Genomic DNA, 15,689 nt, shown 5'->3' on the forward strand with positions numbered 1-15,689 from the left:
AGTACATATTTTTTATTCCAATTTATATACTCTATTCAATGTCAATTTTGTTATATAGAATAAAAATAAACAATATCTATATTAGATATGAATAATATTTACATATTTGAGATATTATATTACATATTTAAATTATTAATACAATATTTTATTTGAAAAATACCGAATATACACACATACAATCAATGTTGATTTACCAAAGTGAAACAGGAAAAATCATAATTGTTCCTTATTTCAAATTATTTTCTTTTGCACCTTTTGTACATGTTAAGATCATGAGATGTATATCAGTTAAGATCGGAAGTATAACATATGTAGATTTTTATATTAATATGCTTTTTCCATGTATCTCATTTATCTCTGACCTATATATTATGCAATAAAATATATTTTTCCATTATCTTATATATTATTTATTATATGGATAATGTAAATATGACATTTTTATATAAAAATATATGATAAATATAAAATGTATTTCAAAGAGAGAGAGAGCATACATATATAATGCAAATTTAATTGGGAGGAGAGGAATTACATGTTTACATTTGTACATATTTTTATATAATCATAATATATCTTACAGAGAAATTCAGTTTTGTTTTAGGAAACAATTACTGCCTCATCCCATGGACCATAAATGTTATCTTTATATTTTTGGCATCTGATATACCAAAGTGGACAAATAAAGTGGAGAAATATTATGGCAATAATAAAAACATATGAAAATGTTTGTGAAATATATAAAAGTAAATATATGGTACCAATAGTCAAAAGGATCGATATGAAAATTTTATCATTTATTTGTGATAATAAATATGGTAGCAATACAAAACACTGAACTGAAACTGTTAAAAGTGAAAAAGCATGTAACGGAGATGTTAATCTGGAGGCCAACATTAAGGAACCAAAAATCGAAGAAGTTATGGATAAGGAATCTGACAAAGAGATTTGTGATGATCCATATTTGCTGAATATTAAATGAGTTAAGAACATCAATATTGTCATAGTATAAATTGTATCAGTACTAATTGTTTCAGTTAAAGTTTTCAAAATAGGCGATAAAATGTAACCGAATGTAAGGAATATTAATACTGTCCACAAATCTTTTGTTAATTTTGCAGGTCGATTGGATACGCAATATTTAATGTTATAAATAAAATATCCAAAAATTGTTAATATGCCTCCTGATATTACAATAACATTTGGTGTGATCCATTCATTATTTAACCAAATAAATATTATGACAAAAAGTACCACAATGCTCAATTGTATGGATATACTAGCACCCAAACTTATTGCTTCAATCAATGTCACATTATTTGGTTTTATATTCTTACGCAGTTGTTCTAAGAAAGATCTATCCGTGTAATTGTCTGGCAAGCCATAATTTTTATATAAATTTTTCTGCCACTGTACTTCTTTCATATTGAGCCGAGTTATACTTTTAGTTTTAGAATCGCAAAGTTCTTGCTCTTATAGAGTCTGCAAACTATTTATATCCATTAGAATGCTGCAATATTTGAATTTATTATTATTCTTCCATTAAATTAACAATTGTACATGAAATATCTGCTCACCATTTTCCTTGTAAAAAATTTAAATATGTAATAATATTCTCTGTCTGGATATACACACATTATTAATATAAATGTATTAACATATATATTATTATTATATATATATTATATGTGTATACATAAGAATTTCTATTTCGAAAGATTTATATCTTATTAATGAAAACTTTTTGATATGTACATAATATACACATTGTTTAAAACTTTTTTTTTTGTTTATAATTTATTTTATAAAATACATTTTATCCTTACAATTAGCACGACAACAATGCGAACGTCACGATAAAATATTTGAAGTTTCACGCTGTAAAGATAAATCTCTATCTACAAATCAAAATTTGGCGAATAGTTAAAAAGTACTCCGATTTGACCGATAACTAGAAGAGCAGATTTCTCTGCTCCAATTGGTTCATAAAATGCTATTCTAACCGATGAGTAAATTTTCGAACGCATCCTTTCGGAATGGAAGTTAGGAAATTTCTCGAGAGAAACCAGCACTGTAGACGAACTCTCGACAAGTTTTGTTGTACTTTTAGTAGAATTTATTTTCAAAATGGCCGCTACGAGGAGATTGCAAAAGGTAATTCGGTATAGCGATCTGTAATCAGTTATGACACGGATACGACAGTGGAACAAGATCGTCGTTCGACAGTTAGTTACAGACAAACTTTTCCGCGATCGCGATTAAATCTGATCGGTGAAAAAAACGGCAATCGCGATGGACAGCGTTTTCCTCGCTTCATCGTTGGACCCTTCGATCTTGTCGTTGATAACGTTGATAACTCTATTATTACCCGTTTTCGTGACCCGTTCCGCACATTTTCGCTTCGCGGTTACAATTTTCCGTCACTGTCACAAAGCGTTTGTGACTTGAAACTAGCGCGAATATTCACGACATGATTGCTACCACTGGACCTGACATGATCGTACATATTCTGACTTTTTCCAGGAGCTCGGCGACCTAAGGGCGTCGGCAATGAAAAACTTTACAAATATTCAAGTAGACGAGTCCAACATCCTTACCTGGCAGGGCCTCATATTGCCGGTATGTATATGTCATCATCCTCGAGAGTTCGAGGATGTACGTAACCTAAAATATTCGCGGAGGTGCAAAATGCATTTGTCACTCATCCTCTGTTTCTTTCTCAGGTATATATCTTTTTACATTTTTCACACACAAGATGTGTAACACATACCTATCGAGAGAGAAAGAAAAGAGAAAAATGTGTGAAGAAAAATGAAAAATGTAGTTGCTCAGAAAAGCGCTGTCTTTTGATTTTATATTATTACATGTTTTATTAATCTATTTAATTTCTTTTAAAAAATTACAATACTTTTTGATAAAACTGAGTCTGTATTTAACTATAAAAAATACTTTTTTTTTATTACAATAGTTTTAATAATATTTTAAGATATATTATGAAATTATATAATTGACATATAGTCAAAATATATATCTGTATATATATATATATATATATATATATATATATATATATATATATATATATTTAACATTATTTAATAAATAACAAGCAAATAAAATTATTGCATATAGATACAGATTATATTGTATAAGTGATAATATACCGTATAATATTAATTACTATAATTTTATAAATTCTATACTCTTTATATAGAATCTGTATCTATATAGAATTGTAATTGCTATATTTTGTACATAAGAAATATCATTTAAAACTATTTTTTGCCTCTTAAGAAAGAATGTACAAAGTTGTTTTTTATGATGTTATAACATATATTAGCATGTATAATTTAATATCTTGATTTTCTCTCTTTATTTTATTTACACATGTAATCTGTATATAACATATAGTTTTGTATAATTTTAATAATATAAAATCAATATTTTTATATGTAATCTTATATTAATGAAGAAATGTTTTCTTTTATAGGATAATCCACCATATAACAAAGGAGCATTTCGCATTGAAATCAATTTTCCTGCAGAATATCCTTTTAAACCACCAAGAATAAATTTTAAAACAAAGATATATCATCCAAATGTAGATGAAAAAGGCCAGATATGTTTACCAATTATAAGTGCTGAAAATTGGAAACCTGCTACAAAAACGGATCAAGGTCAGATTTTTTCACTATCTTAGTCATTCAGCCACTGCTTTAAATAAACAGTGATATTCTTCCAATATCTGAATATAATTGCTACTAATTGTAATTTGCAAATAGAGGATTTATTAATAAAATTTTATTTCTAAAACACAGGGTAAATACAAAATCAACATTTTTTTTCCCCCAAAGAAAAAGACTCAGACAATAAAGAATGTCTTTAATCTTAAATATGCCTATTTTTATATTTGTAGTGATCCAAGCTTTGATAGCATTAGTGAATGATCCTGAACCTGAACATCCGTTGAGAGCGGATTTAGCAGAGGAATTTCTGAAGGATAGAAAAAAGTTTTTAAAGAATGCCGAAGAGTTTACGAAAAAGCATGCCGAGAAAAGACGGGAATCATCATCTTCTAACGAATAACCCCGAGTAATTAGTATTTACTCACCGTCACCACCGCGATGCCTGCCGCCCGTACGCTGATTCAAAGTCAAGCCAATGTATACCTGTCTGTTAATCCCTATGGAATCTCATAGATTCAAGTTGAGATGACTCTGTACAGTATTGGTTAACCCCGACGATATAACTATACGCAAATTGTAATGTTTATAAGTGAGAACTTTTCAGAGTACAGTAAATTACGATAAATAACTCTGTATCATATTGTATACAATTTATACTTGTCATATGCAGTTATACTTTGGTTTATTATCTAAAGTCGTTACATTCCAGCTTAATCCTGTAGGAATGTACACGATGGTGAAAATGGTTCAACATAGAACTATCAGTTTCTCAGATGTAGCAACATATATATAATACAATATGTATTAAAGTACATATAATTTCCAATGTCGTTTAAGATGTTAATTTATAATTGCATTTCGAATTTATAGCTACTGCTTTATAACTGTTACTAATATTAAGATTACACAAAATAAAAGACGAATAATGTTTTCTCTCAATTCTCAATCAGTATTTCTAAAAAAATTAAAGAAAAAACAAAAAAAAATGATAATTATAATTTCATATTGAAATCGTAACATGAAATTATAATTAATATTTTTTATGTAACATGTAAAGCCTTGAATACATAAATTTAGCTTTTCTATCAATCTATTTAATTCATATATATTATAACAATATTTTTTTGCGTTTTCGAAAATTAAATTTAATTTAAATGTGGTTTTTACAAAAATTCTGCAATGTTTTTATTTATATAATTGTACAGAGAATTAAATTATTTTATGAAATTTCTCTACATTATCTTCTGGTATATTTTTCTGATAATTATCAAAAAGATAGGATTCAAAACGCTCATAAAATAAAACCTCAAATTTATTTTTAAATATCTCGATCGAATTATATATAGTAAAAAAATAACTGACAAATGTAATTGAAAGCATTGGAAAGAAGTCTCTAGTCACTTTTATCTTTTATCTAATTATTACAGGTTCCAATTTTCGCAGTGGGCTTGAAAGGCTGAAGATTAATAATATATAAAAATTGTCTTAATATCTTTTTCATATATCTTAATACATATTATTCGGGTTGGGTGAATAAATTATTACAACTTCTATATATTAGTATATACAATAAGTATATATGTAGCTCTACACATATATATATATATATATATATATATAATGTAAATCTTAAAAAGTTTGAATTGCTAAAATATGAAATATCTTCTATGTGTGCTGTTCATTTCATATCTATAGGATTAAAAAGCACAATTGCAGGAATAGATGTTAACGTAAATGTGATAATTGTCTTTTTTATTGAGCAAATTTGTATAAATATAATTTCGAAAATTTTTTTATATAATTATACATAGTTATATTTATATTATTTATATTTCATCCTCATTTCATTTATTCAGCAATTTATGGTAGTATTTGAAAAACGCTAATAAAAACCTTGATTTCATAGTCATTTTCTTTTACCAGCACATATAGATAAATAATTATTTATAAAACTGTAAAGATTAAAAAAATGTACTATAACATATAAGATTTTTTTCTTTAACATTGATTATTAATATGTTTAATAATATATGACATTTTTATTTTGCAATCAGGATAACATGAATATTAATTACATTTTAATTATTTTTATAACTTTAGTAAAATAACATCTGTCCCATATTATACCCAAATTCTTTGAGACAATAAAGGATATCAGAGAGGGAAATACTATAATAATTAATCATTGTAGTCATCTCAAAGAATATTAATTGGATATTATTCATTATAGGTGTTATTTAAAAAAAACAAACAAAAAAAAACACGACTATTGTGGATATGTGTGAATTAAATCTTGTACACAATCTCCATTGATAAACTTACAGTTTTTATACTGCAAATCTTCAACATTTATTTCTAGAATTATGAATGAATTATGACCTATGTATATAAAAAAGATTTGTTCAGCTGTAAATATATGTATTATTTTGACACAATATATATAAAACTTTTCATGTATGAAGGTGAAGTGGATATTTTGTATTTGCCTGATGTATTAAACTTGTGTGTAAAAAATTAATGTATTGGGTGAATGTTTCAGGAATAACAAATGCTGTTATAGGATTTTGTTTTTATTCAATTTTGTGTAAGAAAGGATGAAACTTTCGTTTAAATATTAAAACTCTATTAATAAATAAGGAGAATACAAACAAAAATAAAAATACGCCGATTAATTCACATTTTTTTTACTACAATGTGAACCTTGTGTAACACATGTTCGAATTGAATCCCTCAGCATTTTATTAAGGTCTTCACATCTTTATTTAAGCTCTCATGCGCACATTTTATCCCGTAAACAAATTCTGCATCTCTTATAGATTCGTAGATCCCACTTTTTTGGCATACTATAATAAATATTCTGTATTGTATCAAGTCAATGTTTGATTATATTGTAATTAAGTAATTGAAAAGCTAGGTGGAAGAGGCAGAAGCTGTTAAGTTTAGTTTGTCAGTATTGGAGAAAGAGTGTATATTATTTTTATTAAATTCAGAATGTGTTTAAATAAATAAAATGTGTGGTAAAAGTACATTTTTTAATAGATATATATGTCCAAAAATAGATTTAATAGATGAAAGAAACAACGTTCATATATAATTTATATATTTCATATATATATATATATATATATATATATATATATATATATATATATATATATATATATATGGAAATAAATATATAAATTTTAATTGGGTTATATATATATGGAGTGCAGACGTTAAAAATAATATTAAATTGTTGGAAAAAAATGAGACACCAGTATATTTTTAGTAATACATTCACACATCACTTATTTACATATATAATTGATAAACACTAACGTAAATAAAACTATATGTAAATACTATTTTTTTTCTTCCTAAATTTACGATATATCTGAATAATATTTATGTTATCGTAGACAATCACAGTCTTACAAGTGTAGAAAAGTTCCTAATTGCAGTATTATTTTAATGCAAATCAATAAATTCTTTATTAACTTAATTATATTTTGCATTATTAAAAATGCATGTTTTTTAACTAAAGTTTATCTAATTTAGAATACACATATTTATTAGAATGAATACTCATATGTGTATAACACATATATTGTAATACAAGTGTAAGTTAATCAAATGCACACATAATTGAAATGTGTGAAGAGTATAGGGATCTGATATATATATATATAATATCCATTATTACAAAAAATTAAAGCGTCTCCCTAATTTAAACCTAAGTATGTATAATTCTTTTGATATACACATTGGCCTTTTCCACCAAACTAGTCAATTATCAACAAAATATCTTGCCATTCATCTCAAATATAGGGATATTCCATTGCAACAAGAGTATGAAATATTTTAAATCCACTTATTTGTATGTTTAGATGTAAACATATACAATGTACATATAAATGCAACTAATAAATTCCAACGACATATTTTAAAATATTATCTGTATACAAAGCAATATAAATAAAATAAATATAAACACTTTGTATAGCTTTTTCGGTATTCTCTAATGTAATACATTGTCTCTGTCTTTATTTGATCTTTTACATATAATAAAAAAGGTATATATAATGATCATATCATTAAAATAAAAATTTAGTATAAAAAATAAAAATCATATTCGTAATATATCTTCGATATTTTATAATTTTCAATAATTTTTCAATTGTGTATTTCTGCAAAGAACATAGAATATAAGTGTGTATTTAAAACTAAATGGATTTATTTATCAGAATATCAAAAGTTCTTGCTTGAAATAAATTTCTTTGTTGGCAAGGAACATCCCTTCAATATGACAATGTAATAAACAAAAAATGAAAGTAAAAACAAAAAGATAACAATAATGATACTACAAATGACAATGGTGTAATAATGATATCACGATTCGGTGAAAAGAAAATATGAAGAATCATTAATTTGCAATAAGAGAGAATATATATTATTACAAATTACTTACATGTTTGTACACATCCAATATTGAATTCAGCATTAAGCAACATATGTATACACCTTTCTGTAAATCACAGTATATCATTAATTAGTGGATTTGTAAATTTTAGCTATGAATTATTGTGCAACATGTTTTACACGTACCGATCTTCCGGTGTACGAGCCAAATATTCTCGTTCGATTAAACCTTCAATACGTTTCTTAATTATTACAGGTGAAGGCAAAAATCGACCTCTTAACTGCTCCGTTACTTCTGTTACAAGTATGTTGTGCTAATAAAAGAAAATTAATTGATATTACACTTTTTTACATATGTGTTTATGTAATGTATCCTATGTTATATAGTTCATGAAAGTCTATCTTTTGACGTTTGCAAAATATATATTAATATATGAATATCATATAGTAAGAGTAAATTTTCTATTTATAAAAATTTTTAAATTACATACAGGCATACGCTTTCGAGCTTTCATAATCCGCACGATGGCAGCTTCGATTTCATGTTTTCGGTCTTCATCGACTTTATTGCGCGTTTCTCTTCTTTCAGGTTCAGATTCTCCTTTCGCTGCTACAGTCTGGATCTTTACTCTTCATAAAACAATACAAGTAATCAGCAATAATAATTATATATTCTTTATATATATACATATATTTATTATCAGATATATAACACACATATATACCTGTGTAATTTGCTAGTAAAACTATCATTTACGCAGAAACAATGCGTAGGTTCAATTTCCTTGGTACGAGGGTGTTTAAGTAAAATTCTTTGCGAAGCTTTACCCATGGCGAGAGATTGTAATGCTCTGACCAAGTCCCTCTCTGGAATATCGGTTTCACCTTGAATTTCCTACACAATATTCATATATATGTATACGCAAATATAAATAATACTTTGTTTTGTATATATATATATATAGCTATATATACAGATAATTAATAAATTATTTAAACTCATATATTATAAAACTAACCTCATATGTTAATCTTTCTCTTTTGTTAAAAAGCATTAACACACACATTTGGTAAGTGGAAACTTGTATTATGTGCTTTCGTGGTGTACTACATGCACTGCTTCGCTGGCTTACTAAACTGCCACTTGCGCTACTATTATTCCCAATAGAACTCGAAGATGATGGGGTATCCAAACCTCCACAACTACTTTCTTCTCTTCGTGGTCCATGGAATATAGCATTTAGATCAGCAGAGCCTAACAACAGTTTTTTTTTTATTCCACGTTACTAAATGCTTGAGTAATTACAGATGTTAATAAATAAAGATATAAAAATATTGCTTACCTAATTGAGGCTGTAATGTCAATTGTCGTCCACTATGTTTAGCTAGATAAAAGCGCCGGAAGGCATCAAAGGCATCGCGCGGTGCAGTGGGCATACTGCACTTTGGCGTGGCCGATTGCGTTGGCCAGAAACCAGTTGTGAGCACCCGAACGCTTATATCAACACCATATAGATTTGTCTATACAAGACAAAGAACAAGATAATATAATATATAGTAAATATATTAATTCGTTTATAAAATATTTTTTTAAATATAATATTTTAAGTAAACACAAGCAAATATTATTTGTTAGATGCATAACTTGATTGTATTTAAATATCTTTTAGAAACATATAAAAATGAACACTTATATAATATTTTAATATCAGAATTATAAATATGTTTTTAATTATGATAAAATTATATTAATAGACTGTAATGAAAAAAACTGTTTTGTACACATATTAACAAAATGTTTTGTACTCTATCATATTAGCAGTTTGATAGTTAGATAAAACTGCATAAAAGGTTACATATCACCAATTTGTAGGGAAGGTTCTTAGTAATTCTCTGCAAGAAAGAAATGGGGGACGGTATTTAGATTTAGGAGATATGTATAACAAATTAAAGTTGTGGGGAAATACTTAGAACAACGTCTCCTACAATATTTAAATAGCGATAAAATCGGTGATAATCTTTTATGCAGTTTTACCGATACTTACACCAGATGTAAGAACATGATCCTTGAATTCATCCATAATTGTATTACTGACTGTTATATCTTTAAACATGCCTTCTAACTTTGATGTAAACTGACATCCGCATTCAGTCTAAAAAAATAGAATAAAAAATGCATGTTAATAATTTTTTCGGTAAATATCTATATTAACTTACATCTCACGAATCACTTTCCTTTTCATATATATTGTAGGTGCATTCGTAAATAATACATACTTTGAATCATATGGTATTCTCTTTTTGTTCATGAGATATTCGATTTTAAAATATTGTAAAAATAAAATTTTTAGGAAAAAAAATCTACAATATATGTAAAAAGGAAAGTTATTCATGAGGTGTAAATTAATGTAGATATTTATAATTTTTTTGTTATAGAAATATGTGCAATTCAAATATGAAATCATAGAAGAAGATAATCCTTAGTTCTCACCTTAAGTTTGGATATCATATTCTTTTCACTATCATCCGAAACAGACTTATTCAACAATAATCGCTTGGCTAAGTGTTGCTTATAGTAACGTTCAAATACATCTTTCTCTTGTAAGAAACGGAATAAGACCATAGTTTTGTCTAAGATTCCTTCAATCTCTTGCTCCGTCATCTAAAATCAAATATATAAACAATTATATAATGTGATGTTGATATTCATGCAACTATTAATATTGTGATTGCGATAGAATTATATACGTGATTAGTACTACTAACTCCTTTAACACCCTTCTTCAGTTTGTCATCGATAAAGAGTGAGAGATATTCTGGACTTTTAGGATTTAAATTAAGAAAGTATTCAAAGTCCGATGCTATCATTTGTTTGTAATTTTTATCATTATTGAAAGAATAATGTAGAAAATGATCAAAGCGGTCCTTTAAATCTAACAAGTTTTGGACGTAAAGAACGGCATTTGTAGTTGATTCGTGCTCTTCTTGCACCAAAGCTCGACCCTGCTCTCTAAGAAATTGAGATACACAATCGCATACGGTGCGTAATCCGTCCGATACTCTTGAAAATAGTTTATACATACAACCAAGATCTTCTGTTTTCTGATTTTTGAGCATGTGTACTACACCACTGTTTTCCATCTATCAAGTATAATCAGAAATGTTGAATTAGTACCATAGTAATATAATAATTGTGTAACATATAATAATACTATAATATAAGCTAAATTACATTAGCAATTAATAAAACAAATCATAATAAAAACAAGATAACGCACCTCAACAATGGTTTTCATGTGGATTTTGATTAATTCTTCTTCTACAACTTCTACTATCCGTGGTTCAGTGGATTCATCTAAATAGTGTTTCGCTCTTTCAGATTCTTCACAAATTCTAGCTTCAACTTTTTTTATGTATACTGAGGCGCTATTTTCTGCCAAAAATTTTTGAGATTCCATCTGAAGAAAATAATCTTGAATGTTACATATGTAGGTGCTCATGTATACTTTTAAATGCTACATTAAATACATTTTGTACTAAACACTTACTCTATAAAACTCAGCACTTTGCTGTAAAAAAGGCCTTTCAAAATCTTCTTCATAAACTTGACGACTATTAATTCCAAGTAACATTAGCATTTGGCAGGCATTTTTTATAGCGCTACGGTCTACGACTTCTCCTCTTCTTTCCCTTGCAACCATACCTAATAATGTCTCACGTAAATGATCTCTGACACATCCATATCTAACGACCTAAAAAAGTTAATAAACAATTTGTTAACATTATGCATATTATGCAAAGATTAAAGATATATTAAAGATTTATGTGCATAATGATTTTAGTTTCACAAATATGTAAAACAATCACTCAAAAGATAATCATATCAAAACAAGTTTTTAGGATTTCTAAGTTTTCTACAAACTATCTTAGTAAAAGTAAAACATTTGTGACAATTACCTGATCTCGAAAAATAATTAATCCAAGATTATACACATTGTCTACATCATTCTGTTGAACATACACTCTGTCCATATACATCAATATGTCTCTAATCATCACCATTGACGTTTGGTGATCATTCCAAGCAAGATTTAATGTTTGCAGGAAATTATTATGTAGAGATCGAAGAACATCTTCCCGCACTTTATTTTCAAGATGATGTGTTACAACTTCTTTCAATCCTGTATACAAGCGCTCACCATATTTGTGAAGAACCATTGTGTAAGCATTGCGGTAAAGTTCTTCAAAACTGAGGCCAGAGTTATTCTTCTTCTGTATTTCTTGGATAGCACTTTTCAACAAAGCCCAAATGCTTTCTACATACTTTTCATCCATAGTAGTCTATGAAAGTAAAATGTTTAAATAGCAATCAATTGGCTATTAACTCTGAATAAGACTAAAAAAAATATCTCTATTAAGTTTTATTTAACATATGCCATGCAATTAATACAACTGATTATAAAAAAAATAATAGCATATGCTAATTTCATAGGTAGGTAGAAAAGCAAAGTGTAAAATATAATAATTCTCACAAAAATGTGACGAATTATGAAAGGATTATTTTTGTATATTAATTCTGATACAAGGATTGTCTCATCCACTCTGCCTATTTGCTGCAGACCATGGTCTTCAGTTTGATAATCCATATATGTGCAATTTTATTTTTTTATATATAAATTTTGTTTGTATGTTTTATTTTGTTCAATCATAACCTTGATTACAAAAATATATATTTATTTTAGAGACAGAGAATTATTTACTCCCTTTTTCAATACTTTGTATACGAGATTTTATTTTATATATATATATATATATATATATATATATATATATATATATATATATAAAGTTATACAGTATAATATATCAATTGAATATTTTATCTCTAATTTGATCTTTATATTATCCAATCATATTAAGCAAACAAGACTAACACTACCTACTTCTAAAATAACATTACACAACTAATCATACAATATAATTACAGATTTGGTATTAAATTAAAAGTAAAATAAAAATCCTTATTTAAATCAAAGCAATGTTTATATCATTTATATAAAATGTATTTTTATTAATATAAAAAAAGAAAAAACTCTTAATTATATATTTTATATTAACTATATATATAAAATACTTTTTTATGTATGAATATAATATAATTTAATAAATCTTGTGTGTGTATATATACATATACATATACATATACATACATACATACATACATACATACATACATACATACATACATACATACATACATATATATATATATATAATGTACAAAGTATAGATTCTCATTATCATTTTATAAAAAAAGCCAACCTTTATATAAATTATTATCATCATTTTACCTTATGTTATTCAGTAATAAAAAGTAAGACATTATTAGTTATAAATTTGACAAATAGTAAAATATTAAAAATTTGGAACATGTGATATAACCTGATTATATAGCCACACTTTTTTATTGCAATTGTTTTACACTGCTATGGTAACCATCAATGATTGTTAAAATCTTAGCAATAGTTCAGTAATATAAAAACTATATTTATAAAAATACACAATATATATTCATAATTATAAAAAAATACAAGAAACGTTAAATATTAAAAATATACTTGTTGTAATATATTAAACTTTTTTATCGAGCAAAATATGTCATATCGCATATATGCAATCTTTTATTTTATAGGAATCTAATTAAAGATATCAATGTATGATATTGATTTTGTATTATCAATCTCGCATATATTATTATATTTATCTCAAAGTTTGCATCTTAAAAATTAATCCAATTGACGATTCAAAAGAAATTAATTATTGTATAATCATATGAATATCAATCTCAAATTAATATATATCTAATCAGTGTAATTGATTACACAAGTATGAACATTAATATCAATATTTCATGAAATAATATATACTTGTTTTAGATGATGTAACAAATTATTTCTAATTATTTTAAATAATTGATTATATTTGCAGACGTATTATCTTTCAATCACTTAACAGAATCTAACATTGCCTGATTTTATATTCTTTAATCATTATTCCGTCATTATTTAGATTGTACATCATTTAAACTTCTGAAAAGATATTAAAAAGTGCAGAAATTATAATGAAATTGAGTTATGTGCGAATAAATGCCAGTTAACAGATATATGTATTACATTTAGTATGAACTCTGCATGATATAAATTGCAAGTAATCGTAAAAATATTTAATGATATATTCGCGAGAACAAACATTTAGAATTTTGCATTCAAATAAAATATCTTTGTTGTATAATGAAATCGTTATGATATATATACAAGCCATCACAATCGACTTGCATTTAACGGAGCATAAGTTAGAAAGAGAGAAGAGAGAGAGAGAGAGAGAGAGAGAGAGAGAGAGAGAGAGAGAGAGAGAGAGAGAGAGAGAGATATGCGATTATATTCCAATTTCCAATTGTGTGTGAGATACGTAGGTTATGGAATTATGTTTATACACGCAGACTGCATTTGTGTGCACTGTCGTGCGATACGGATAAAGACTTAGAATAAATAAATAGAATGATCGAACGTGGGGAGCAATGGTAGCTGTGCTCCCTCGACTATGTTTAATCGTGCTCTAACGTATCACTCACCGGAAAAGCACGTATGCGCATCTTGCTTTCCTTCTTCATCAGGGCACTGCTCTTCATCATGTCGAATTTTCGGTCTCAACGCGTCCTCAAGGGTCCTCTCCCTCCCAGTTAATGCCTTCCCGACGATGCTGCTACGATAAGCGCGTGGCGCCGTGTACACATTGATACCGCTGCTTCTTTTTAAGCGTAGCAAACACACATTTAGGAGGGTATATCGGGAACAGCCGATGATCGCGAAACCACCGTAGTTGCCGTATGAAGAGACGAGCGCAATCACTGCCGAACCATACTCGCGGAGACAGCGTAGACAGAACTGATGACGGACGAACACATTTAACGAAGCGTTTTACGGCGTCTCTCTCTTACAATCTACAACACTATTTTTTTCTCCGGTTTGACGAGCGAAACGCTAATCGCACTGAAAGGTACGCGCTTTTCACGATTGAGGTGAAAAGTGACAACGATGACGGAACAAGAGCGCGATAGAGGGAGCAAGACAGCATACAAGGAGGAGGAGAAGGAAAAAAAGAGAGAGATAGACGGATAGACAGACACGGTGTATACAGAATCGCGGCCAAGAGGGAAATATCGCACTTCTGTCAACAACCTAAGGGGACCGATCTCCTTTTTCATCCGCAATCGCGAAAGTCTCGATCTTCTGTGGCGATGATGATGATGATGCTCACCGATCTCTTAATGATACAGCCGCGGATGCGAATGTAGTGACATAATTGAGAGAAGTCCGATCTACAACAGCACCGCCACGCTAATACGAGTTTTCGTTGCGCCAACGACACTGCTACCGTCAACAATAGAGAGTATTTACCACCAGAGAAAAGCCTGCGGCCACGCCAGCATTTTTTTCATTAAAATCCCTTGTACTGTAGCGCCATCACGTCTACTTTCATTGCTGGAAAGATTTAGCGACATTCATTTTTCAATAGTACTCTGCGTTGATACCACTGCTT

General features: G+C 27.9%; 3 protein-coding genes across 9 annotated transcripts; 1 reads left to right on the plus strand and 2 right to left on the minus strand.

The window, feature by feature from the left end:
- Positions 1-138: 138 nt before the first annotated feature.
- Positions 139-2,231, minus strand: Pig-c (phosphatidylinositol glycan anchor biosynthesis class C). 6 transcript variants are annotated; one of them, XM_070307786.1, is made up of 5 exons: positions 2,007-2,231; positions 1,830-1,901; positions 1,581-1,709; positions 585-1,513; positions 139-365 (listed from the first exon to the last, which is right to left on the minus strand). In XM_070307786.1, exon 4 carries the CDS (start codon positions 1,426-1,428, stop codon positions 604-606), a length of 825 nt encoding a protein of 274 aa, XP_070163887.1. In that variant the 5' UTR covers positions 1,429-1,513; positions 1,581-1,709; positions 1,830-1,901; positions 2,007-2,231; the 3' UTR covers positions 139-365; positions 585-603. The 6 variants fall into 6 exon arrangements, with proteins under 6 accessions (XP_070163887.1, XP_070163889.1, XP_070163886.1 ...); XM_070307788.1 differs by lacking the exon at positions 139-365 and having other exon boundaries at positions 383-1,492; XM_070307785.1 differs by lacking the exon at positions 139-365 and having other exon boundaries at positions 383-1,513.
- Ubc10 (ubiquitin conjugating enzyme 10) lies at positions 2,051-4,634 on the plus strand. 2 transcript variants are annotated; one of them, XM_070307791.1, is made up of 4 exons: positions 2,051-2,157; positions 2,527-2,622; positions 3,494-3,680; positions 3,920-4,633. In XM_070307791.1, exons 1-4 carry the CDS (start codon positions 2,131-2,133, stop codon positions 4,087-4,089), a joined length of 480 nt encoding a protein of 159 aa, XP_070163892.1. In that variant the 5' UTR covers positions 2,051-2,130; the 3' UTR covers positions 4,090-4,633. The 2 variants fall into 2 exon arrangements, with proteins under 2 accessions (XP_070163892.1, XP_070163893.1); XM_070307792.1 differs by having other exon boundaries at positions 2,157-2,228; positions 3,920-4,634.
- Positions 4,635-6,110: 1,476 nt separating this feature from the next.
- On the minus strand, positions 6,111-15,586 carry Cul3 (cullin 3). Its single transcript, XM_070307784.1, has 14 exons — positions 14,722-15,586; positions 12,048-12,431; positions 11,639-11,842; positions 11,369-11,548; positions 10,857-11,231; positions 10,582-10,752; positions 10,136-10,243; positions 9,434-9,611; positions 9,110-9,345; positions 8,816-8,985; positions 8,582-8,720; positions 8,277-8,404; positions 8,140-8,196; positions 6,111-6,532 (listed from the first exon to the last, which is right to left on the minus strand). Exons 1-13 carry the CDS (start codon positions 14,779-14,781, stop codon positions 8,172-8,174), a joined length of 2,358 nt encoding a protein of 785 aa, XP_070163885.1. The 5' UTR covers positions 14,782-15,586; the 3' UTR covers positions 6,111-6,532; positions 8,140-8,171.
- Between the last annotated feature and the right edge of the window lie 103 nt (positions 15,587-15,689).

The sequence above is a fragment of the Polyergus mexicanus genome, unplaced genomic scaffold (assembly GCF_030449975.1).
Source record: "Polyergus mexicanus isolate NDT 795.1 unplaced genomic scaffold, iyPolMexi1.0 SCAF_15, whole genome shotgun sequence".
Classification (NCBI taxonomy): Eukaryota; Metazoa; Arthropoda; class Insecta; order Hymenoptera; family Formicidae; genus Polyergus; species Polyergus mexicanus.

What these genes read in the sequence shown, in the direction of transcription:
- Pig-c (XM_070307786.1), bottom strand. Translation starts at nt 1,428, where the DNA reads ATGAAAGAAGTACAGTGGCAGAAAAATTTATATAAAAATTATGGCTTG.
- Ubc10 (XM_070307791.1), top strand. Translation starts at nt 2,131, where the DNA reads ATGGCCGCTACGAGGAGATTGCAAAAG. An exon ending in GGCAGGGCCTCATATTGCCG is followed by an intron (nt 2,623 to 3,493) that starts GTATGTATATGT and finishes TTTCTTTTATAG; the next exon opens with GATAATCCACCATATAACAA. An exon ending in TGCTACAAAAACGGATCAAG is followed by an intron (nt 3,681 to 3,919) that starts GTCAGATTTTTT and finishes TTATATTTGTAG; the next exon opens with TGATCCAAGCTTTGATAGCA.
- Cul3 (XM_070307784.1), bottom strand. Translation starts at nt 14,781, where the DNA reads ATGATGAAGAGCAGTGCCCTGATGAAGAAGGAAAGCAAGATGCGCATA. An exon ending in TGCGCATACGTGCTTTTCCG is followed by an intron (nt 12,432 to 14,721) that starts GTGAGTGATACG and finishes TTACTTTCATAG; the next exon opens with ACTACTATGGATGAAAAGTA. An exon ending in ATATGATATCCAAACTTAAG is followed by an intron (nt 10,244 to 10,581) that starts GTGAGAACTAAG and finishes CTATTTTTTTAG; the next exon opens with ACTGAATGCGGATGTCAGTT.